General features: G+C 40.9%; 1 protein-coding gene across 1 annotated transcript in view; it reads left to right on the top strand.

Moving 5' to 3' along the window:
- Positions 1-22940, top strand: part of SMS (spermine synthase) — a 49120-nt gene extending 26180 nt beyond the window's left edge. The window contains exons 5-11 of the mRNA XM_018043925.1: positions 4244-4419; positions 5269-5423; positions 5852-5941; positions 13925-14039; positions 15017-15096; positions 21045-21160; positions 22426-22940. Of these exons, the coding sequence (XP_017899414.1) occupies positions 4244-4419; positions 5269-5423; positions 5852-5941; positions 13925-14039; positions 15017-15096; positions 21045-21160; positions 22426-22465 (772 nt within the window). The 3' untranslated portion in view covers positions 22466-22940. The remainder of the gene's footprint in view (positions 1-4243; positions 4420-5268; positions 5424-5851; positions 5942-13924; positions 14040-15016; positions 15097-21044; positions 21161-22425) is intronic.
- Positions 22941-25239: the final 2299 nt, after the last annotated feature.

Here is a 25239-nt window from a genome sequence, read left to right as displayed (position 1 = left end):
TTGGTTCCTTATCGGACCCCCCAAAATGGGTCTGTCCCTGGACAGCAAGGAGTTCAAACCAGTCAGTCCTGGTAATCAGTCGTGAATATTCTGATATTCTGAAGGACTGATGCTGAAGCTCCAATACTTTGGCCACTTGATGTGAAGACCCGGCTCATTGGAAAAGACCCTGATGCTGGGAAAGATTGAAGGCAGGAGGCAAACGGGACAACAGAGGATGAGATGGTTGGATGTCATTACCGACTTGATGTACATGAGTTTGAGCAAGCTCTGGGAGATGTTGATGGACAGGGAAGCCTGGCATGCTGCAGTCCATGGGGTTGCAAAGAGTCAGACAGGACTTAGCAACTGAACGACAATAACAGCTTGCTCATAAAGGCAAATACATAGACGCAGTAATACAGAGAGACTTGATTAAGGTCAGACCATCACTGTTAGAAGTGACCAGAATACAGACTTCTCCAGTTCAGGGCATTTTCCACTAGAGGGAATCCTTACTGGCTGTTTAAGGATATTTAAGTACTTAATGGTTCATCCTGCTAAATTTGATCAGCCTGGAGGAAAGCCCCAGGGCTGGTGTAAAATAATTAGAAACTTGTTTAACCTCCAACTTGAATGCAAGGCAGGAAACTGCCTGTGAAGAGAGCAGGACCGCAGGACATAGTGTAGAACTTGGTGGCTTGGTTGAAATCTGTCAGAGCAGCCAGACTTATTTACCCCCCCCGAGTTCAGTTTACGGATCCTCAGGCCCTTCCTCATCCTCAAGGAACTTGTCCACACCCACACTCTTCTGAAATTTCCCTCTTTTCCTGTTTGCAAAGTTTACCTAATCTTTCCGGAATTGATCCATCTGAATAGAATGGGTTCCCACTGTGTCTTTAGTTGGGTGATAAAGAATTGGCCAACATCAACATGCCAGATTTTTGTTTTTATTGGTGTGGTTTTTATTGGGGTTACTTCTAGGATGAATGAATAGATGAAATGCGTTTATGGGCCTCAGCAGTCATGAAATCTGGTTCCTGTGTGGTTGTGGTGTGGGAATTTTTGAAGTGAGAGTGCAGTTACACTTCCGATTTCAGTTCAAAACACAGCACAGGCCTTGTTTTTCCTTGTCACTGTTTTTACATCTTTTTATAAAATCAGGGTGGAGGGGGCAGGAAGTTATTGGGAATACTTTGTTGTAGGCCCTTTGTTTTTGGCCTCAAAAGGACAAGAATGTTGCGCTTTGCTGTCTGAGAAATGACATTGTTAGAGACTGAATTATTAACATCTGAAATGATTACTCCCCTGTGGGCAGCATACCTTTAATTTCTCCTACCTGGTGAGAATTTCAGTCTTTGCAAACTTCTCAAAGATGTCCTTGTGTGCATCCCTTGATGGGAACCAGGACTCTACCCCAAGGCTGCCTTATTGTTTCTTCTGACTGTTCTTCCTTTGTGTCCATATCCCCTCCCTTCTCTGATTAGCATGTGTTTGAACCTACTCCCTGGAACTCAGGGAAGATCCTGGAGGCTGAAGGAAGCCTATTTCCTGTCGTCAAGAAATGGAGGGACAAAGAAAGACTTTTGTGCCTAGGAGCCCCCAGGGTCCTGCTGGGTATCATAGAATGAGTAATTCATCAAGGTGAAGCCATCCTTAAAGATCTTGCTTCTTTGGATCTCTTTAAAAACGACTGTGTTGCAATACTCTACCTGCACCTAAGGCACCATTGACACATTTGAGAATGGACATTGTTTACATTGGTTTTGTGCAAGAGTTCAGTAACTGCCAATAGCTGGCTGGCTGTCAACCCCGAGGGGTGGATTTCCTCCCCCAGAAGCCCTTGAGTTGATGTTGCTTCCATCCAGTGTCACAGGGGCTCCGCTCCCACCACTCATCAGCCAGGGGTGGGAGACGCTTCTCCCAAGTCCCGTTTGCCTGCTCACGGGGGTTGTCCTGCTGGGGCAACGACATTTTACAAGAAAAATTGTTAGCTCTCTAATTCCAACAGCTGCATTTGTTCCAGAAGATGAAGAAGTGGTTAAATCAGGAGGAGTTGGGAGTAAATGATAGTTTATGGAAACTTGCTTTGTAAATTCAGTGCCTTTGACAAATATTAGTATTTCCTCATGGGGCTTCCCAGAGCCAGTGCAGAAGACATGAGAGATGATGGGTTCGACCCCCTGGGTCAGGAAGATCCCCTGGAGAAGGGATTGGCAACCCACTCCAGGATTCTTTCCTGGAGAATTCCGTGGACAGAGGAGCCTGGTGGGCTACAGTCCATGGGCTCGCACAGAGTAGGACATGACTGATGAGACTTAGCACGGACGCAATATTTCTTCACTGAAAGCCTTGTTAACCTGTAACAGGTTCAGACTGTATTCTTGGAAACAAGTGAGCAGGGAGAGCAAAGACGTTTGAGAGCAAGTCGGAGGTAGCCCAGCATTTTAGGTACCTGGGGTTTGCTTACCGTGAACCCCGCTGTATTTAAGGACGTAGAACTTGCAAGTGGTTGTGGTGTATGCGCAGTGAGCTCTCACCTTGTTTGTGTTCCTCTTCATTTGACAAGCCCCCTTTCTAAGTCTGGTTTTCCCTGTCATGTAGTGACCTCTGCTGGCAGTTTCTAGTTACTCACTCTGTGTAAGATACTCAGGATTTACAAAAAGGACTGAATGAGAAAATCATCAGTTGGCAGACATTCTCATAATAATTGGTTCAGGCAAGAATCTTCTCGACGCCACTGGTGAAGGAACTTGACCCGGTTTTCTTGACTCGGATTTCATGGACTTGCCCCCAGCCCCGCCTCCCCACACCCTGCTTCATAATTACAAAGGGACAGAAGGTACCTTTGCAAATGGAGGGATCTTGGGGGCATTGGCTTTAACTACATGGTCACGCTTAGCATTACCAATTAGGACAGGCATACGTCTCAGTGTCCCTGATGTGATGGTTGCATAATGTGCCAACGTGACCCTACTGAAGAGATCTTCAGGCAAACCCACCAGAGGGATTTTCTGTAGAACTCTTGGCCTGGACTTTGCTGAGATGTGAAAGTCATGAAACCCCCGGGGAAGGGATGGCAGTGACAACTATCTGTTTTAGATGAAATGAGGGTAGAAAAGCAAAATACAGTTTGGGATTCTTAGTCAAAAGTAGAATGGTTATGAAGGAGATAGTTGGGCAGTTGGGAACACTTAAACATGGATTCTGAGCTAGGTGATGGTATTACATGTGTGTGCACTTGGATGAACGTGCTAGTGGCAAAGTGGTGATGCAGGCATTCTTGGGAGTCCTTCCTGCTAGGGTATTTGGGCGTGAAGCATGATGTCTCTAGTGGCCGTTTTCTCCTTCAACTTAAAAAAAATTTTCTTAGGGAAAATTTATAGTATTACAGAAAGGTTTTTTAAAAAAGGTAAATTCTTGAGACTCTCCTGGTGGTCCAGTGGCTGAGACTCCAAGCTCCCTATGCAGGGGGCCCTGGTTTGACTCCTGGTCAGGGAACTGGATCCCACATGCTGCAATTAAGAGATTGCTTGCTGCAACTAAAGATTATGCATGTTGCAACTAAGACCTGACACAGCCAAATAAATAAATTTTTTTGCAGAGGTGCTTTTTAAGTTATTTGTTTGTTTATTTTGGGCATGCCTGGTCTTTGTTGCTGCCTGGGCTCTTCTCTAGTTGTGGCAGGTGGGGGCTACCGTCTAGTTATGCTGTGAGGGCTTCCTCATTCTCTTCTTGTGGAGCATGGACTTCAGTAGTCGCTGCAAGTATGTGGGCTCAGTAGTTATGGTTCCGGGGCTCTAAAGCTCAGGCTCCAGTATTCTTGCCTGGAAAATCCCATGGACAGGGGAACCTGGTGGGCTGCAGCCCATTAAGTCACAAAGAGTTAGTGAGTTGGCAACTGAGCGCACACACGGAGCACAGGCTCAGCAGTTGTTGTGAATGGGCTTAGTTGCTCCATGCTTGTGGCATCTTCTGGACCAGGGATTGAACCTGTGTCTTCTCCATTGGCAGGCGGATTCTAACCAGGGAAGCCCCAAGTTAGTTCTTAATATATAACAGTGTTGAAATTTGGTAGTGGCCATTCTTACATAGCCCTCAAAGTTCAAGTTTTAAGTTGGTTGTATACTATTTAGGAGTCTGTCTGAGGCTATGTGGCTCCATGTGGAACATTCTTGTTCCTAGGTCTTCTTTTAAGGCAGCCTCACCTAAGCAGTTTGTTGTAAGGCTCATTCCTGTTTTCCTTCTTTACCTTTTTTTCCAGATTACCACCCATAGTTCGAGGAGGGGCCATTGACAGATACTGGCCCACTGCTGATGGTCGCCTGGTTGAGTACGACATCGATAAAGTGGTGTATGATGAAGACTCACCTTACCAGAACATTAAAATTTTACACTCAAAGCAATTTGGGAATATTCTCATCCTCAGTGGGGATGTTAGTAAGTATTCCATCTCTACCCCAATCATATAACAAAGTGACAATTTTAGATTGTGTTTTCCTGACATACCACCATTGTGGGTTTGTCCAGGTGTGTCATTGGGCACTGCTGGTTACTTTTGTGTGTGTTTGGTTTTTGAGATGAATATTTACATTAGATTTACCTGTGGCTTGTCTGAGTTTTCATATTTTATAGTAGAGTCATGAAAACTTTGTCTTGACATTCTTTTTTTTATGTATACATAGATATAAAATACATATTTATTAACATTCTCTTACAGGTTATTGTTAAGATATTGAGTCTAGTTCCCTGTGCTATACAGTAGATCCTTGTTGGTTATTTTATATTAATTGCTTATTTATTAGGAAGTCATAGTTGTGGAAAATTTCAAACCAAAGTAGACAGAACAGTAAGATGAACCCACATATACTCACCATTGAGTGTCAACAGTGATCAACTCCTGGCCAGTCTTGTTTCCCTTAAACTCCAGTCACTTTTCTCCCTCTCATATTCTTTTGAAGCAACTCTGCTGTTATATTTCATCTGGAAATATGCAATTGCTTGTTAATTATCATATTAGAACAGGCTAAAGACTGAATTTTCTTCTAAACTAAACTATATATGTGTATAATCTATGTAGGTAACATGTTGGGTGTTAGATGAGTAGGGATGAAGAAAAGTCCACAATCCAAAAGGAAAAAAAAAACCACCAAAACTCTATATACTGAGTTTTTAAAGACTGAAGAGGAAAACGTCTGAATTTTCTAGATTCTAGCAGTTTCTGGAATGATAAGTCGGGTACTCTGAGGCTTTGGTTAAGTCACCATTTTGGATGTTTCTCCTCCCTAGATTTGGCGGAAAGTGATTTGGCGTATACCCGGGCCATCATGGGCAGTGGCAAAGAAGATTACAGTGGCAAAGATGTACTGATTCTGGGAGGTGGAGATGGGGGCATATTATGTGAAATAGTCAAACTGAAACCAAAGATGGTGACTATGGTAGAGATATCCTTTGCTGTATAAGAGATTAAGTTTGGTGAACTTTGTTCCCTTCCTCCTTTTTTGTCTTAATACTACAGTTAATGTTATAAGATTACTTTGAACAAAGATTTCAGCTTAGCACCAGTAGCCTTTTTATATGGCTACCAACAGGCCACCAACAAAGCAGCAGAACTGAGAATTAAAGAGCAGGCAACCTTTGTACCGTGTCGACTGCCCAGCAGTTGCTGAGATGGCTTCTCCATAATGCAGTGCCTGTTGAGTGTCCTTGGTGCCCAAATGAAGTCATCGTCACATTCTTCATTGTTTTAAACTATATGATACCCAAATTAGTGTGAAAAATGTTATGTTCATCTTTACCTTTTAAAAAAGTATTTCAGAATCCTTTGACATGTTCAAATACAGGGGAAATTTCTCCTTAACCTATTTTGAACATTGACCAAATGGTGATTGACGGATGTAAGAAATACATGCGAAAAACGTGTGGTGATGTCTTAGACAATCTTAAAGGAGACTGCTATCAGGTAATTATTTTTACCAGATAAATGCTTTTTTTATTAAGTCAGGTGATGATATGATGTTGTTGATCACAATTGTGCCTTCTTAAAACAGCTTTAAGTGTAATTGGTTAAGAAATCAAATAATTGGGACTCCCCTCGTGGTCCAGTGGCTAAAGATTCCAAACTCCCAATGCAGGGGGCCTGGATGTGATCCCTGGTCAGGGAGCTAGATCCCACATGCCCCAACTAAGACCCATTGCAGCCAAATAAATTAATAAGTAATATTTTTTTTAAAGAAGAAAATTAAGATGATGGATGATCTTGTAGGGGAAGAAAAAGTTTGCTTCTATCCTTCCAATGCTTGCCTGGGACCCCTTGTAATAGAAGACTAACAAGAGGAAAAACAAGTTCATTAATGCTTTACACTCATGTATACATGGAAGATACACAGGAAAATGAGCAACTCAGAGGTAGCTTTAGAATTTAGGCTAAAATACGATCCTAACAGGGAAAGGAGGACGTAGGTGTCTTAGGTGAGAGTAGATAACTTAGGAAAAATAGACGGGGCCCTTAGAAGAGTAGAAAAAGAGGTGTGATACTGCGTAACAAAGTTTGGGTGTGGTGTCAGCCTCTTCTGCTGTGATAAGAGGCCATCTTCCCTGGTTGAATCCCTCGGGGAGAGATCTATGATACTTTAGTTCCTTCTGGGGCTCTGTCTTTAGGTAGATAAAGGGGGGTTAAGAGGCCATCTTCCCTGGTTGAATCCCTCGGGGAGGGATTTATGATACTTTAGTTCCTTTGGGGGCCTCTGTCTTTAGTAGATAAAGGGGAGTTAAGAGGCCATCTTCCCTGGTTAAATCCCTCGGGGAGGGATCTATGATACTTTAGTTCCTTTTGGGGGCTCTGTCTCTAGGTAGATAAAGGGGAGTTCAGAGAAAGCCTCTCTACATTTGCTGTTTTGAGATAGCCTGTTCTGCTGCCCTTTATTCTCTTATATGAGTTCTGTATATATTTGTATCCAGGGAAAGTGTGTACATCTCATAAAGAAAAGAAATTGCCAATTCCAGATGCTTTGAATTTAGTAACATGAATATATTCTTATATAAAAGATGTCATGTACCTTTTAAAAATTATTTCTTTATTTTTGGCAATGCTGGTCTTTGTTGCTTTAAGCGGGCGTTCTCTCATTGCAGTGAGCAGGGGCTACTCTCTAGTTGTGGAGCACGGGTTTCTCATTGTGGTGGCTTCTCTTGTTGTGGAGCACAGGTTCTAGGCGCACGGGCTCAGTAGCTGTGGCTTGTGCACAGGCTTATTTGCTCTATGGCATGTAGAATCTTCCTGGACCAGGGATTGAGCACGTATACTCTGCATTGACAGGCAGATTCTTACCCACTGCACCACCAGGGAAGTCCTCATGTACCTTTTTATGACCTGGTAACCACTACCTTTTGTCTATTTTAGTGTGAGTCTGTTTCTGAGTCTTTGAGAAGGGATTTAAGAATTTGATTAGAGTGTAGATGATTAAAATGTTTGGCATAGGAATAAGTTTGCTTCTTGCTAAGTAAAGTGAAAGGGAAAAATCACTCAATTGTGTCCGACTCTTGTGACCCCATGGACCATGGAATTCTCCAGACCAGAATACTGGAGTGGGTAGCCTTTCCTTTCTCCAGGGGATCTTCCCAACCCAGGGATCGAACCCAAGTCTCCCTCATTGCAGGCGGATTCTTTACCAGCTGAGCCACCAGGGAAGCCAAGTTCCTAAATTCTACTGTGCTTGTAAGTTGACCAATCATTACAGTTTGTAGGATACATTTTGTATTGTATTTTGAGTATCCAAATATTAGTGCCCATACCCACATTATTTGGTAGAGCAAGATAGCTAAGGAAATGGATATGTTTATTTGACTAGAATCTTAAATATGTATCTCTAGTTTTATAAACAGTTTAGAGTGCTTTAATTTGTTATATAAATTACTTACTCCTACCCATGTTCTCTAAGGTGTGTGTGTCCAAATTTGATTTCATGGTACACTCGTATTAATTTTTTTAAGCTGAGAGAGAAATTATATCTGTGTTAAAATGCGGTTGTGATAGTTTTATGGGCAAAAGGGAAAGATAACATATTTCACTTACACTATTGTAAAGTTTAAAAAGGGAGGGATGATGCAGCAATTCTAATCCTGGGTGTTTATTTGAAGGAAAGGGAAACACTAATTCAAAAAGATAATGTGCACCTCCATATTTATTGCAGCATTATTTATAATAGCCAAGATATGGAAGCAACCTAACTGTCCATTAACAGATGAACAGATAAAAAGGATGTGGTGTATATTACACAGTGGAATCCTACTCAACCATAAAAAAAAAGAAAAAATGAAATCTTGATATACTTGGATGGACCTTGATGGTATTATTTTCAATTAGCATAAAGTCTGACAGAGAAAGAAAAATGCTGTATGATTTCACTCATGTGGAATATAAAATATTTTTTAATAAAGGAACAAACCAAACCAAATAAAAATACATAGATCCAGGGAATAGAGTAGTACTTCCCAGAGGGGCAAGGGGTAGGGGAGGCTGAAATGTGTAAAGGGGACCAACTGTCTGGTAATGGATGGAAATGATACTTTTGGTGGTGAGCATACTGTTGTATACACAAAAGTTTAAATATAATACTGTACAACATGAAAAGGGAGAGGGAGGATTCAGGTTCTTCAGAGTATGACAGACTTTTCACAATGACTAAAATATCTGCAAATTTTATAATTTGTTTACAAACATTTGCATTGTGAGCCAGACCCTCTGCTTAAGTGTTTTAAAATTTAATCCTCAAAGCCTTATGTGGCTGCTTTCTGTTTTATAGATGAAGACAGTAAGTTAAAGAGTTCAAAGGGCAATTTATTCAAGATTATAGGGTAACTTTAGAGGAATGTTTCAAATTCATGTCTCCCTGACTCCTTAGGTTGACTTACTTATATGGATTAAGAAAAAAATACAAGAACAGCACATCTAAACCTGCAGTACTATAGAATCATAGACTGTTGTGATTGGAGGCAGGATGTGGATGTAAGTGGAAAGATTTACTAATGGCCCCAGAAAAAAACTTCTCGACTTGCGAGTCCAAGCTCTGAGGACAGAGCACCAAAGGCAGATGGTGACATAGACGGGGGACCTTTAGAGAAGGAAAAATATTTGACATAGGTTGGCTCTTGAGGAAGTTTAGTGCCCCAGTGCATCCCCCTCCCCATTTTGGGAACAGAATAGCTACCAAGGGGAGTCTGACAAACTCTTCTGATGCTAAGAGTTTTCCTAAAGCTCTAAAGGGGAGAGGGTTCCTGGTCTGTGGGACAGCAGTAGGCAAGCCCCTTAGCCATTTAAATACAACAACAACAAAAAGACAAAACAGGTTCTTGGTTGTACCTTAAATGACTATAATGTTGTATGTCAATTATATCTCAATAAAACTGAAAAAAAATCATTCTGAAAAAAGCATTAAAAAAAGAAAACAAACCGGGTCCTTGCAACTGTTTGTCATTTGAAAACACAATTACTGTTAACTATTTTTAGAAAATGTTCCAGTGTACACCCCATTCCTTTTATGATGGAATAAATTTAATCTTAAAATTAAGGTACTACAGAAAGAAAAATGAAAGCTTTTTTTGTATATATGTATAAGATTTGCAAGCAGTGAATCTAGCAGTTTTAAGGAATTTTTGTCCCCTAAATCTTGTCCCCAAAAGATTTGTAGTTGAATGTCAAGATGTGAATCTTAAATCTATTATCAGCATAATGCATTATATATATAAAATAACATTACAAAAACGTACTTAGTTTTGGTTGTGCTGGCTCTTGGTTGCTGTGCACTAACTTCCTCTAGTTGCAGCGAGCAGGCGTTAGCCTCTAGTTGTGCACGGGCTTCTCGCTGAGGTGCTTCTCTTGTTGTGGAGCACTGGCCGTAGGGCATGCAGGCTTCTGTAGCTGCAGCATGTGGGCTCAGCAGTTGTGCTGCACTGGGGCTTAGTTGACCTGAAGCATGTGGAATCTGCCCGAACTAGTGATCGAACCCATGTCCCCTGAATTGTCAGGTGGATTCTTACCCATAGTACCACTAAGGGAAGTCCTTAGTACTCTTTTTTCTTTTTTTAATTTTTATTTTTTCTTTATTTTACTTTACAATACTTTCTTTTTGTTAACATTTTTTTTATGAAGCCACCAGGTTTTCCTTTTAGGATTCTTTACTTCCTTACCCAGTTCACGGGTATGATTTGAAATTTATTAGAAACTAGGGCATGTCACGGAGAAGGCAATGGCATCCCACTCCAGTACTCTCGCCTGGAAAATCCCGTGGACGGAGGAGCCTGGTGGGCTTCAGTCCATGGGGCCACGCAGAGTCAGACACAACTGACGTGACTTAGCAGCAGCAGCAGGCCATGTCAAAAAGCCTTTCCTGTGAGTCTTCTTGAAGATGAAGCACTTTTGCAAAAGCAGTAGGACAGTAACTGAGTGACAAGACTTAAAAGGTACAGTGAAACAACTGATCTCAATGTAACTGACAGAAGCCTTGGTTGTGATAACTAGAATCGGGGTAACGTTTTGTTAGGACACACCAGAATTATAGAAATTCCATGTTATTTTATTAATTATTTGGCCACACCCTGTGGCATGCAGAGATCTTAGTTCCTTGACCAGGGCTCAAATGCATGCCCCATACAGTGGAAGCATGGAGACGTAACCACTGGACTGCTAGGGAAGTCCCCATCTAATTTTCTTTAAATTATTATTGGAGTATAGTTGATTCACAATGTTGTATTCCATGTAATTTTAAGAATGTAAAAACATTTGCCCACACAATATAACCTGAGGAGGCTTATCACTCATTTGGCAATATTTCCCACGTAATTTAACATACTGAATTGTCCTAATTAATTTAATCTCTGAGATGCCTCAAGGGTTCCTCTGAAGCACCCCAAAGTTAGCTGGAGGTCAAAAGAACTTCAGATCAAATTTGATATTTGGGGCATTTGTCAGAAATACTAAAAAGTCAAAGAAGATGATAAGTCACTGTGAAACAACAACCATTCACCCAACCAAAGTGACAATGAAAGATCTCAAAAGTAAATACATGAAGTTAAAATTAGATCTCTCAAAAAGGCAAAAGCAGCTTAGCACTCTTTTATTTTTAGCTGGGAAAGCAAAGAGAGAAAACCAAAAATTCAAATTCTAGTCTTGCATTATCAGCCTATTCTTGATAATAAAATTTATTTACTTAAATTCAGTCTAATCATAGCCAATACTGACCAGGCACACGCATGAACTTTTCTAAGTGTTCCTTTTTCACAAACTTTCTAAAACTTTCTATATCTATATTATTTTGTCCCTGAGTTCTTTACCATTCAGAAACAACCAACTCTAGGACAGAATTACCTTTTTTTCCATTTAACAAAATGGATTTCCATTCTTCGTACCTGCTTTTACTGCAGACAGTAAAAGCTTTACTTGTGTGTTGAAATATTTCTCTTTTTTAAAAACATTTGAAAAAATGTTTTACCTAGAAATCCTCTTGAAAGTGAAAGTGTTACTTGCCTAGTTGTGTCCGACTCTTTGTGACCCCATGGACTGTAGCCCACCAGGCTCCTCTGTCCATGGAATTCTCCAGGCAAGAATACTAAAGTGGGTTGCCATGCCCTCCTCCAAGGAGTCGTCTTTACCCAGGGACTGAACCTGGGTCTCCTGCATTGCAGGTGGATTCTTCATCATCTGAGCCACAAGGGAAGCTCTTACATTTAATTTACTCAAGTGTTTCATCGTAGTTTTTCTTGTTGACAGATTTTATAACAATATGAGCTTTATTGACTTTCTTAGATGCAATAAAAGTAATATACTTAATACTTATGACTCTAGAAACATGTCTATATTAAACCAGCACACTTAAAGGCTAGATTTAATACCAAATATCAGTTTAATAGTGAATATTTCCTAGATCATATGACCCTGAAATTCATTCTGACTAGTTTTTTATATTTCTGAGAATTTACATAAGCACTTAAGTTAAAAATAGAGCTCATCCACAAACCAAGCTTAGCAATGCAATTTGGAGATGGAGGCACATTGTATTTATAATGTATGCATAAATATGCATATGTCTGTACAGACACAGATCTAAAACTGTACCTGTTTGAGTTTAAAAAGCACCCCCCACCCCACCCCACCCCGGGATCACAGATGATTCAAGTTTCTGCAAGTCCAGGTAGATCATTTTCATCTTGAAGGCACAAAGATCTGCATGTTTCTCCTAGAAAGCTAGCTTAATACTAATTGCACACACACACAAAAAAACAGTTTCAGAATGTCAGAAGAGCCCCATCTTGGCTGTTTTCAGGGTGAGATTTCCTTCAGTTTCTACATACCTGTCACTCACTCATATTCACATGCTTCTCTTACAAAAGAACTTGAATCAGCATTCAAGTTCCCAAGACCCCCTTAATGAGGGTCAAAACCAGAAGAGAGAACAGCATTAGGACTCATGTACCGAGATACTTGGGCACACATGCCAAATAAAAGCCAAACTAATTCCAAAAGTCTCCTTTAGATCCAATAGTATAAAAGCCTATGCATAAGGAACTCTATCCTATTTCCCTTCCCATTTATAAAACAATTCTAGTTGAAGGATGTTCTAATTTAGAGGGCCATTGGTGTCCAAGGGGTACTGAGGCCAAGCAGTGTTACAGTGAAATTTTTTCTTTCATTCATGGGAGCAAAGCTGATCTCCCCGTTTTGCAAAGTGTACCCTAGTGGACTATAAGGTGGAACAGAACTATCATCACCTGTACTTATGCACGGCTGCTGCTGTCAAATACCAAGCAAAGGGCACACCAGTGCAGTGCAGAATGGTCTCAAGGTCACAGTTCCCTTGCCCCAGAGAGGAGATACCAATCAGTTCCCCATTAGAGATGAAGCCGAATGACCAAGCCATACTCTTAAAGGGAAAACCCCTTGCTGTAAGTGAAGCCAGTGAAGTTGGAAGAACACCCTGGTGCAGAGACGAGATCAGGTGAAGTATAGTTCAAAGTTGCACTCCCATTCCCACACGGAGGCCCTCGAACAGATCGGTCTGGGTCCCAAGAGAGAATTAGGGTGACTCACAATGAGCCCAGAGTGGCTTGCTTTCCAAAAAGGGGTGAACTTAGAAGGAGCAGGTAGAATTCCCAGCTTACGCATGTGGGATAGAGACCCCAAACCCATACCTAAGGTGGGTGGGCTGTAGGTCACAACGTTTGTTTGCCGAAAACCTCCTTCCAAAAGGGCAGGCATCACCTGTCCCTCCTAGTTCTCTTGAGTGGAATGAACTCTGGGGACTGTTGGAGATTCAAGGAAAAGGGCTGCTGTTGGCCAGGACCGATCTGCCATGGGCACCGGCCCTTGGGTGGCTCAGCAGATGTGAAACCCAATCCGTGTGCCTGGTGCACAGTGAGGCCAAACAAACTACAGAGTTTGGAGGAAAGCAAGGTTTCTTGCAAGGGCCAACCAAGGAGAGGACTTTCCCGGTGGATCAGTGGTAAAGAATCTGCCTGTGATGCAGGAGACGTGAGTTCATTCCCAGGGTCAGGAAGATCCCATGGAGGAGGGCATGGCAACCTGTTCCAGTATTCTTGCTGGAGAATCCCCATGGACAGTGGAGCCTGGTGGGCTGCAGTCCACGGGGTTGCAAAGAGACACAACTGAGCAGGCACGCAAGAGCAGGCTTGGTGACCTCTCTTGTTTATTTCTCTATTTGTAAAATGGCGATGATAGTAATTCCTAAAAGGAATTGTTCCACTTAATTGAAAGGCATGCAAAGCATCTGGTAAGCCTGGAACTTTTAGTTCCTGGCAGGTATGGGTGGAAGTGGCTTTTGTTCCTCTGGTAGGTGCTGCAGCCCCTGTGTGCATTTCCCCGTTCTTTCTACAAGTGTTTAACCACTTTCACATATGTTGGCTCACCTGCATCTATGCCTGTTCTCTCTGGAAGGTTCTAATAGAAGACTGTATTCCAGTACTGAAGAGGTACGCCAAAGAAGGGAGAGAGTTTGATTATGTGATTAATGATTTGACAGCTGTTCCAATCTCCACATCTCCAGAAGAAGGTAGATTCTGTTTTTCCTTTTATTTTAAACTTTTTATTTTGTATTGGGCTATAGCCGATTAACAATATTGTGATAGTTTCAGGTGAACGGTGAAGGGACCCAGTCATGCATATACACATATCCATTATCCCCCAAACCCCTCTCCCATCCAGGCTGCCCCAGCCAAGATAATGTTCACAGAAATAAGGAAATGTTTTTCTTGACATCATGTGAGAATGAAAGGATCTTAAGACATTGTCTAGTGAAGTTCCTTCATTTATTAAAGGTAGTAAACTGAGGCCAGTGGTGGAAAGATGGCTAGATTTGGCTTTGGTCAGATCCTGTTTTGCCACTAAATGAGCAAAATTAACGCAGTCGTGTGAAACAAGTATAGAAATAAAATGACTCATAATCATACCGTTGAGATATCAGCTTGTTTTATAATTTACATACTGGGATTTTTTTTAACCTGTACCAGGACAATCTGGTGACCTTTCTGAGCAACACCAGAGACAAGGCCCCTTCTCATGCCATGCACTCAAAGTCACTGCTGGCTTAGGATTTCAGTGTTCATGTTTTTTCTATTACCTTGTCTTCCTGCTGAGTTTCCAGACTCAGGTCTCCACCCTCACTCTTGCAGTTTCTCTCCTGAGATGTGACTGCTTTTCTCCCTGCTTAAAGGTGTTCCCCTTTCAGATTTCAGCCACTGCTTTTGTGTCAAATCTTTATGGGTGTGGTGAGAGCAGTGTTATGTACATCTGCATTTGCTTTTGATTTTGCTTGTATATAGGTGTATGTGCACATGTGTCCAAGACACACAATATATGACATGTTCTTGTTCACAAGCTCTGGAATATTGGGTCTCATGGCTATGTCTTTTTTTTAATTTTTGTTTTTTTTTGAATCATTGAATATTAATGTGAATGTTTGACTTTAGATGTTGTTTCTCATGCATGCAAACCGATATCTATAAAACTTAATTTTTTTTTAACATCCAGATTCCACATGGGAGTTTCTCAGACTGATTCTTGACCTCTCAATGAAAGTATTGAAACAGGATGGGAAATATTTTACACAGGTATAGACTTCTGTTTTTTTTTCCCCAAAAAAATACTTAATAAAAATTTTACATTTTGTGCTTCACACACCAAAATACTTAGACATTGACATAAAGACTAATGATAGCACTAACTATTTAGTTACTTGTAAAATGAAGACTAAATAAAGGTTTAAAGGGACTGGGTATAGTACGACAATATGCTTTTCCAATGCTGGGACAGTACAACTGCTGAAAACAATGGTGAGTGGGAGAGACCGGGACAAGTATATGCAAAAATCTTACATATTTTCAGTAATCATATTGGTGGTGATGGCATTAGTATTGCTTTTCTTAGTTGTATTTGCAACGTGGCATAAAGCCATTGAGCATTTATGCAATATTTTAATTCTATCCTCAGCATTCTCAATATGGAAGTAGGTAGTTGAAGATGTAATATAAAAGTGGATAAATGAAAGTGTGTTGTACTGAAAAATTTTTTTATATCTGTGTTCTCAAGCAGTAAGTTTGTAAATAGCTGACCTGTCCCTTTTAGGGAATTAATGAGTTCTGTCCTGTCCTGTTGAGAGTTTCCCCCATGGCTCAATGGTAAAGAATCCACCTGCAATGCAGGAGACATGAGTTCCATCCCTGGGTCGGGAATATCCCCTGGAGGAGGAAATGGCAACCCACTCCAGTATTCTCGCCTGGGAAATGCCATGGACAGAGGAGCCTAGTGGGCAACAGTCCATTGGGTCACAGAGAGTCGGACGTGGCTGAGCAACTAAGCAGGCATGCACCTTGTTCTGTTCTGTCCTGTTACCATACCTTCCGATTTATTAAATTTGGGCTTTGGTTGTAGAATGAGCTTCTGCCGCCAAATGAAGACACAGACCGTGATTTCTACCCCCTTCCCCCTCTTCCCCCTCCTGAGAGTGTTTAGTAGAAAAGCCGTCATAAACTGCAGTGGCTGCACTATGAGCTTTTGCCACAGAGGGAGACACAGACCATGATATGTATATTCCCCCCCCCCCCCCCATATTCTCTGGAGAGTCTTTAGTGGAAAAAACCATCATAAACTGCACTGGCTGCAGTATCAGCTGCTGACATTAGAGGGAGACAAAGACCGTGATTTTCTTTTCTTGTTTTTTTTTTTTTTTTTTTTTGCCTTCGCGCCTCATCCTCTAGGATGCAGTATGAACTGCTGCCACCAGATGGAAGCAAAATTGTATTTTCCTCATTTTCTCGGGTATTCTTAATTTTAAAAGAAGGTTTGAAGTCAGTATTTCCTGATACATAAAAATACATATACATATATCTTACTTAAGTCCTTAACATTTTGGAAATGACGGCAAAAGCAGCTAATTGGTGATCAGTCTTTTTACTTGGTTGAAAAAGCCCTTGATTCATAAGCAGAAGATAAACAGTATTGTACTCTGGTCCCTGTAATTAGTTTTTAAGCATTTTCAGGAGAACTCTACCTCCCCCCCCCCCACTTTTTTTTTTTAAAGCATTAGTATATTTAATGGACTTTTATTTTTGATCTTCCCCACCCAGGGATTGAACCTGGGTCTCCTGCATTGCAGGCAGATTCTTTACCATCTGAGCTACCAGGGAAGCCCAAGTATATTTACACGTCAAGAACTATGGGAAAATTCCTGATTTTATTCTTCTGAGGAGGGTTTGTTAAAGTAAGCCCTGGGGAGTTTATGAGGCCTGAGATTCATAATGCTGAAAACAAATTGGCAACTCCTTGAATTTGTTTCCAGCCGATCCTGTTTTCTTCCTCTTCCCCCTGCACAGAACACCCCTAGAGGTGGCAATTAATCCTTGATCATCTCATACTTGCTGCAAGTGTTGGCACGCTTCAAGGGGAACAGACTACAAGTCTACAAGTGGACTTTTATTTTTTTTAACCCCTGATGCTTAGGAATGATTTTTTTTTATTTTTTTAGGAATGATTTTTAAAAACATTCTAATACTGCCTTTTTAAAAGCCAGCGGTCCATAAACCATGGGCCATTTTTCACCCCTTGCTTGTTTTTTGCAGTTTTCTTGACATACAGCCACGCCCATTCATTACACAGTGTCTGCAGCTGCTTTTGCACTACAGCAACAGCTTGGAGCAGTTGTGGTGAAGACTATATGATCTGCAAAGCTTAAAATATTTTCTCTCTGGCCCTTTGCAGAAATTGCTTACCCTGCTTTACAGGAACTCTACAATGAAACCTGCTCAAACCAAGTGGCCTAATTCCTGTAAAAGCAACCCAAATTCAATGAGTTGGGTTTTCGTAAGTGAATATTTCTCAAGCAGAGCATATATTGATAGAACTGGGTTCTTTTTTGTTTCTGCAAATAGAAATCCCGTGGGGCTTAAGTTGGGAAAGAAAGTGAGGCTCTGGCATCTTTAATCAAAAGAGACTGAGAACAGTTTGGATCTAATGCAAACCAGTCAGTTTGCAGTAGACAACAGGTGCTCTTGGGAAGAAAGTGTGACTAGTATCTTTTGTTGCAAATATTTGCCTGGTAGACTGCTTTCTCAGTGTGGACAACTAATAGAAGCAGTTGCTTCACAGATGGTCACCACACATTTGTTAACACTAAAGATCAGGCTTTGATCACCTGGCCTTTGCCAACCAGCTTTTACTAAAAACCACCTTAAAGACTCAAGGCTGTGCTGGTTTCTAAGAGTTAGCCAAAAGATGTCTTAGGATGTGCTTCCCACCCCTGCATTCAGTATAGTTGGAAACTCAAGGCGATATCATTTATGATACCTGGGAATCCCATAGTATGTCGGGTGGTTCAACATGCCATATGGACCACAGGGGCATAGGCCTGTGAGGAAGCAGTAGTCGGGTAAGAGCCGCAGCATGCTCTGACTAAGGACGCACTGATGGTATTGCCACAGTGGAACACTTTCCTTATGTAGCACATGGTATGCTCAGGAAATGCCCTTAATACACTCACACCCCCCTTCCCTTGGCCTGTAGCCTAGAAACAGAGGAAAGGTTAAAGATGGGACAAAAATGGTGTTTGGCTTGTTAACTTGGTGACTTACAAAAGCTAAACATCCCTGCCTAAAATTGCTTACATCACCATGGAGATTTTATGATGTCACTAATTTCACTGTGGCTGCTTGAAGACAGCCTTGTCTGTGGGCCACAAAGCTGGGGAAGTCCTCCTGGAATGTGCCGATTTATGGAGCCACGTCTGGTGGGCCAGGAGGCAGAGAGTTGCTTTTGTGGAACTAGAGGCAGATCCTGGGACTTGACTTCCGCCCCTCCACTCCCCATTAAAAAAAAGCTGTAGTTTATTTGAAAGTACAAATGTGTGTGTGACATTCATGTTAGTTGTGAAACAAAGATATGAGCCCCCCTCCTCACCTCCCCCCACCTCCCACAGACCTCAATGTTACCAGTACGCTTGACACATCTATATTTCTCCATCAACCCCTCCAACCTTCCGGAAGTAACTCATTTAGAGGTTTTTTTTTTTTTTTTCACCCTCTTTTTGAGGTATTTCACATATGTGTGATTTCCTAAATCATCACATTATTTTTGCTTGTTTTAGAAGAGATAAAAATGGTGTCATTAAGGAAATAGTCTTCCAGACCTTTTTATATTACAGATATGACATAAACTCTTTGAAAAATGCAAACAATATTAAAATCTATAAGGTAAAAAAGCAGGTGTCACCCAGAGCTAACATGGGGCAACAAGAACCTTGTAGAATGGAAGACACTATATTGTGGTTTACCTCCCAGGTGTGCCCCTGCCTTGCTATATTAGTCTCTTCCTCTCCTTAATAGGTGCTGAATTCTGCTATTGGATTGTTGTTATGTATCCCCTATATGTCTTAAGAAAAGAACAGTGTAGTTGCATTCAAGTACACAAAAAGGTGAAATGTATCATGGTACTTTTTTGGGGTAGGCATCTGTTTGTGGGGATTTTTCTTTCTTAAACTGCTTTTTGACCATTTGGGATAGAATAAATGGAAACTGTTCTATTTACTTACTATATTCTTGGTAAGGAGGTCTTCCTGTATTCCGTCTATAAAGAGAGAGTATGGTGTCATTTTTAAGATGGCAAGGAAAAGCTTGAACTGTGAACCTTGGTGGTATTTCCACTCTATAGCTTCCCTAGTAGTGAGGTGTTCTAAAAACAACTGGGCAGTGTTTTCTATTTGTGCATCTTAAATTACACATGTGGTGTTTATATACTCTCATGGTGAACTTAATGTTGAAACCAAATTATATGCTGGTCAGAGGCACTTGGGCCAATTCCCACTGTAGGACCCTAGATGATGGGTTACTAAACAGGTTGGCACTGAAGTATGACGACATGCTGATCGAATGTGCTCAGTTAAAACTGCCCAGGCCAGCTCTCAGAATAGTCCTGTCTACCCACTTCCCCATAGCTGGCTGGTTTTTTGATTTTGAAATGCCATTCTTAGGAATGCTTGTATCACAGGATGCTTTATTTGTGAATAATTTTCATCTTGGCTGTTTTGAGGCAAATTGATAATGAAGTTCTTATGAAGGAATGTTATCAGCACGTATATTCTAGTCGTCTTCCAAATGTTTAGAACTTCAGAGGTTAAAAGGAAATAGTTGATATTAAATGCTCATCTTGTTTTCTAAATCCATTGTGAGAAAATTGTGGGAAAATTGTGCTGAATTGATAAACCCTACCTCAGACCTACTTAATGAAAATCTGCAATTTAGCAAGGCCCCCTATGATTCATATACACATTAAAAATTGAGAATTGCAGCTCTAGAATTAGGCAGATTCTGTATCCATTCACCAGCTTTCCTGGGTCTTGGCTACCAGCATTTCTGATTCTCTTCACCACTTTTTTTTAATAGTCATAGAGTGGCTGCCACAGCTCCACATAATCACATCTAAGTTGCAGGCTGGAAGAAAGTTGAAGGAGCAAGGTCACTGTGTTTATCCTTGATTTGTCTACAGTCAAATATCACTTATATGTGGAATCTAAAAAAATAGTACAAATGAATCTGTAAGAAACAGACTCACAGACATAGAAAACAACTTATAGTTACCAAAGGTGAAAGGGGACCAGGAGGGATAAATTAGAAGGTTGGGGTTAGTAGATACAAACTGCTATACATAAAATAGATAAATAACAAGGACCTACTATATAGCAGAAGGAACTATATTCAGTATCTTTTAATAACCTACAATGGAAAATAATCTGAAAAGATGTGTATATATAGGTGTATATATATATGTAGCTGAATCACTTTGGTGTATGGCTGAAACTAACACAATGTTGTAAACCAGCTATACTTCAATAATTAAGAAAAAGAACACATTTCAAAAAAAAATCTTTATCAGCAGATTTATACTATGTTTCCTTGACCACTCCTACCAGCTGGGGAGACAAGAAATGGCAAGAAACAGAGAAAAATTAGAACAATGAAGTCAAGACAAAATGTTTGATAAAAAGTAAACGAGGAAATACCTTTAGTGTATATATCTGGAATTGACTTTTGTTGGAGAAAGCACAAGGGTGTGAAATAGTTCTGTGTCAACATCTTAGACTCTTAAGAAGGTTGTAGTTTAAGTCATTCTGGAAATCAAGAACAGTATGTTTCTGATACTTCATCCTCAATACTGCAGTGACTTTAGGGAAAACTTATTTTGAATGGGTTATGTGTATGAATCTTTGCTAATTGCATGGTGTTGATACAATGACTGTGTCACTAATGAGAAATTGGTCTCACTGCTTTCTGTTGCTTCATCCTCGAATAGTTTAAAATGGCTTGGTAAATGAAGTAGAAGGATAATGAGCTAATGGACCTATAAATAGAATGCAATGCAATTTGTGAAAGTACAGAAACCCTATCTCATTTTCAGAGATGAACTTTTATCTAAAGCTAGAATTGTTCTCATTTATTAGAGACCTTCCAATGAGTGGGATCCTCCATAGGACTTAAGATTCCTATTGTTTGCTTTTCTCTCTTTGATTTAGGGGAACTGTGTCAATTTGACAGAAGCCCTGTCACTCTACGAAGAACAGCTGGGGCGCCTGTATTGTCCTGTGGAATTCTCGAAGGAGATCGTCTGTGTCCCTTCGTACTTGGAATTATATCCTTTGACCACATCATCGTGTTGCCTAGCCAGAACCCCCATGTAAAAAGCATGCCCATTTACCAGTTTCAGGAAATAGAATTAGTTCTGTAGTATACAGAAGGCCCTGGTTTTCAGACTTGGCTGTATGTTGTAATAATACCCTGGGCGCTTGAAAACAATACAGATTCCTGGGTCCCAGCCTCAGATGCTGGGGTGTGCCCTGACACAGCCTCCCAGGTGGTTTGGATGGTATGGCACCACTGGTCCTCACAGTACCACCAGACCTGTGACATCACCTGGGAGCTAAACAGGCACATTCTTAAGCCCCACCCCAGCCTGCTGTCCAGTCAGAAACACTGGAGGCTGGGGCCGCGTGGCCTGTCTCAACCAGCCTGCCAGGGGATTGACGTGCACTTCAGAGTTTTGGAAAGCCACCCTAGCTGGAGCAGGCTGGCTGAAGAAGCTCGTTGTCCTTTTACGTTTATATTACCCTGCTTTAATATTAATTTCGACACTTGGCTTGATGCTGCTTTGCAGTAGAGATAGAGCTAGAAATGATGCCAGGCATCACAAAGTCAGTGTTGGTGTCCTCCATTTAGTTCCACTTAGTAAAGTTGGTCCAGAGAAGTAAGAGAAGAACCTGGAGAAAAGCAAAGGAGAGCATTGTCATTGGACTTTCATAGTGCATTTCTTCCTCCTAAAAACTGGGCAGTGTTCTGCAGACCAAAGCTTCCTCTCCCTGCCTGGCACCTTCATCAGGGTTGCTCTCCAGAGCATTCTGTGACAGTCAGATCTTTGTTTACATGCTCAGAGACTTTTGAAAGCAATTGAAGACATCTGGAGAAAAGGTTTCCACCCTCTGGCTCCTCTCTGGTCCCTCATCCTTCCACCGTTTTTTCCTTCTCTTCCTCGGTCCCTCTCCTCCCACCTCCGCCACCCTCCTCCTCCCACTCCCTCTGATGTTTCTCTCTCCTTCCCACCCTTCCTTCTCATGTTAATTCCCTAAAACATTTTAGAGTCTTTGGAAGCACAAGTGTTCTCTGAGAGAATATTTGTGTCCCTTTAACCTTTTCTCTGCTAAGCTCCCCCGCATCTCACCGCAATGTCACAGATGGTGGGCATCCAGGCTGTGAAGTGCCCTTGCCTCAGAGGCCTTTGCTCTCATTACCACAGCGCTGTAAGCTTTGAAGTGCTCATTCATCTTCCAGTCTATAGGCCAGTAAACAAAGTTTAAGTGATGCCTTCAATTACCTCCTCTTATTCCTTGACTCCTTATCCAGGTGGGTATTTTACACTGTTTGGAAGAAAGCTAAACCTTGAAAATCAGTGTCCCCGAGTCATGTGTGCTGCAAATAGCCTTCCTGACCTTTCTATGCTGTACATGAAATTGAAACAAGTCAGGCAATTGATTGTGAATTCCTTCACGTTCCCTGTTTTTAATTATTTTTTTAATTTAAAAATCAAATGGAAAATGTATATTTTGATGAACTAGGATGATTAGACAGCACAGTGAAGGCTGCTAAATGCACTGAACCCCTAGAATGTGATTTTTGTTTTTGTTTCTGTTTTTCTGCGTGGGCTTTTTTTGTTTTGTTTTGTTTTGTTTTCATTTTGGTAGACTTTGAATTTGAATTTGGTTGTTTGGAGGAGTGAACATCATTGTTTTCTTCTGGAGGGGAATTCTTCATGGAGTTTCTTTCCCACCCAAATTGATATAGATATTAAAATTTGGTGCTTATGAGGAAAGACTTTAAAAATGAATAGCAACGCTTCAATTAAAATTACAAATGAGAAATTTCATGTGTCTGTCGTTTTATTTCAGTCAGGTCCTCTCTTGCTCACTTCTGATCTCACAGAACAAAGGTGTCTCCTTGGTCTTTTTTTGGTTCTGTCCTATCAGTTGGTGCCATTTATCTCTTTATAATAGGATGGCCTTAGGGCCTTTTTTGAACAGTAGTAATGACTTAATTTACCACCTTGGTAAATGATACACAACCTATTACATTCACCACTTCTTCATTATAAAATTGACCTGGAGGATGGGAAAAGATTTGGCCTTACTGTCAAGTTGAAAGGCAAAAGCTTATTTCTCTTAATAAGAGTTTCTCTTCCAACTCTTTATCGGTATATTAGATGTGAAAATAAAGATCACTGTGGATTGCTGCTGTGAACTTGTCTGAGTTTTTTAGATGCACAGATAGAGGATAGTTTATGTAGAGGCCCACAGCCATAGGAGCAGCTTCAACTCACCTAAGGAAGTGCGTGTCACTGCTGGGTAGTGTATGTGTGGGTCACAGTTCACATAACAAGGTAAGTTTATATTGACTCAGACTGTTAGACATCACTGGGTTATCCTGTTGTTTTTAAAAAAGTTTATGCTTTATCGATGAAATGAGTTCATTTACAATGAATTTGTAGGAAGAAAACCGTTAAAAATATCCACTGTCTGTTCTAAGATAGAATTAGTGTCAGCCCATAATATTCTTCTGAGATAGGTTCATGGTATGAAACATATAATCTTTCAAAATGAATATATGTCTACTTACTCTTTTTTGTGGGATTGGCATGGGAAAAAAAATAATGAACAAAAGCAGTTAGACTCATGTGGGAACTAGATTGGCTTTCAGCAATTACTTTTCTTGTGCCTAGAGGTTAAAAATAGCATTGATAGATAGACACTAGGAACCCTACTCACCGCCTTGCCTCCCCACCACCAACTTCCTCAGTCTTTCGAAGTCTGTATACTGTGTAAGATTAAACAGTATGGTACTGTTTGAACACAGAGTGGGTAAACGGAAGTGGAGGTTTTGGGGCGTTTTTCTTTTCTCCATTTGAAATGTGAAAGCAAGTGTATCTGCTGTCTGAATATGGTGGTGTTAATATGTGATATAACTTTATACTTGAAGACTAGCTTGAGGCTGAAGCTAAATCTGCTGATGTAGCAGGTCCTGCCAAGAGCTGAGAGTTAGGAATGAGATGGATCGGGTTGGGACAGACCATGGAAGATGTGTTCAGGAGAGACTAGCGTGTGGTATGGGAGGAAGAAGGAAATGGAAAGAAAATTTTTGTTTCAGGTGATAATCATGAATTCTGAGCACAATCATTTCTTTCTAGTAGGGAAAGGATGTCTAGTGTTTTTTGAACATCTTTTTGAACTGCTAAACGTATGCAAACTGAACTCTTGATAATTATCAACAACCTTCAGTTCTGCTGCATTTTAAGGAAATGTAAAATCTAAGCACTGCTACATTACTCTAATGGCTGTAGTGTTATTTACTGTTGTAGTCCCCTTTATCATCTAAAATAGAATATACTGTAATATATAGCTGCTTTTTAATTAAAGACAAGTGGCTGTAGTTTAAATTCTATTCAGCACACCAGCAGTTACCAAGAATTTGCTTATTAAAAGAAGAAATGCTGCCTTCTGACAGTGTGATTGGCTGTTTTAAGAACCTGATCTATGGTGATCCTACTGGGCTGGAGGGAGGCTGGGTTGACACTGTTTCTACTGCGCAGAGCAAAAGTGTGCTGCTCTTCCTCTGCAGTTGAATAGACGCCTTCTTGCTTAACTTGCTGCCATAAGAGTTCGCATTTGTTTCAATAAATTGATCAATTTCATTGTTCTCATGACTCCTGGGATAGAGTAAGGGGTGTGTGTATGTGTTTATGTGTGATGTATCATTGCTCTGTGTGTGTATGTGTGTGATGTATCATTGCTCTGCGCCCAATAAATTGATCAATTTCATTGTTCTCATCACTCCTGGGATAGAGTAAGGGGTGTGTGTGTGTGTGTGTGTGTGTGATGTATCATTGCTCTGTGCCCAAGACTCTAGAGCAGTGTGGTCCTTCAGCAGGTTGTTATGTTCTATGCACATTGTTTCATTTGCTTCAGCTGAAGTTTTTTCATTCCCAGCAAGACCATCTCAATGAACGAAGCAGCATGTTGGTCTCCACCGCAGGGCACAGTCCTTCCCCAGTCTTGGAATAGCACTGTGAGTAGCCCTGTTCTTAAGGCCAGGTGGGCAGCATTATTTGATTCAAGCTGCTACATGGCTTTGAGATAACACTTCACCTCCTTCTACATCACCCCGTTG

The sequence above is a fragment of the Capra hircus genome (assembly GCF_001704415.2).
Source record: "Capra hircus breed San Clemente chromosome X unlocalized genomic scaffold, ASM170441v1, whole genome shotgun sequence".
Lineage (NCBI taxonomy): Eukaryota > Metazoa > Chordata > Mammalia > Artiodactyla > Bovidae > Capra > Capra hircus.
The sequence above is the reverse complement of the archived record's forward strand: the minus strand, read 5'-3'. Positions and strand labels throughout refer to the sequence as shown.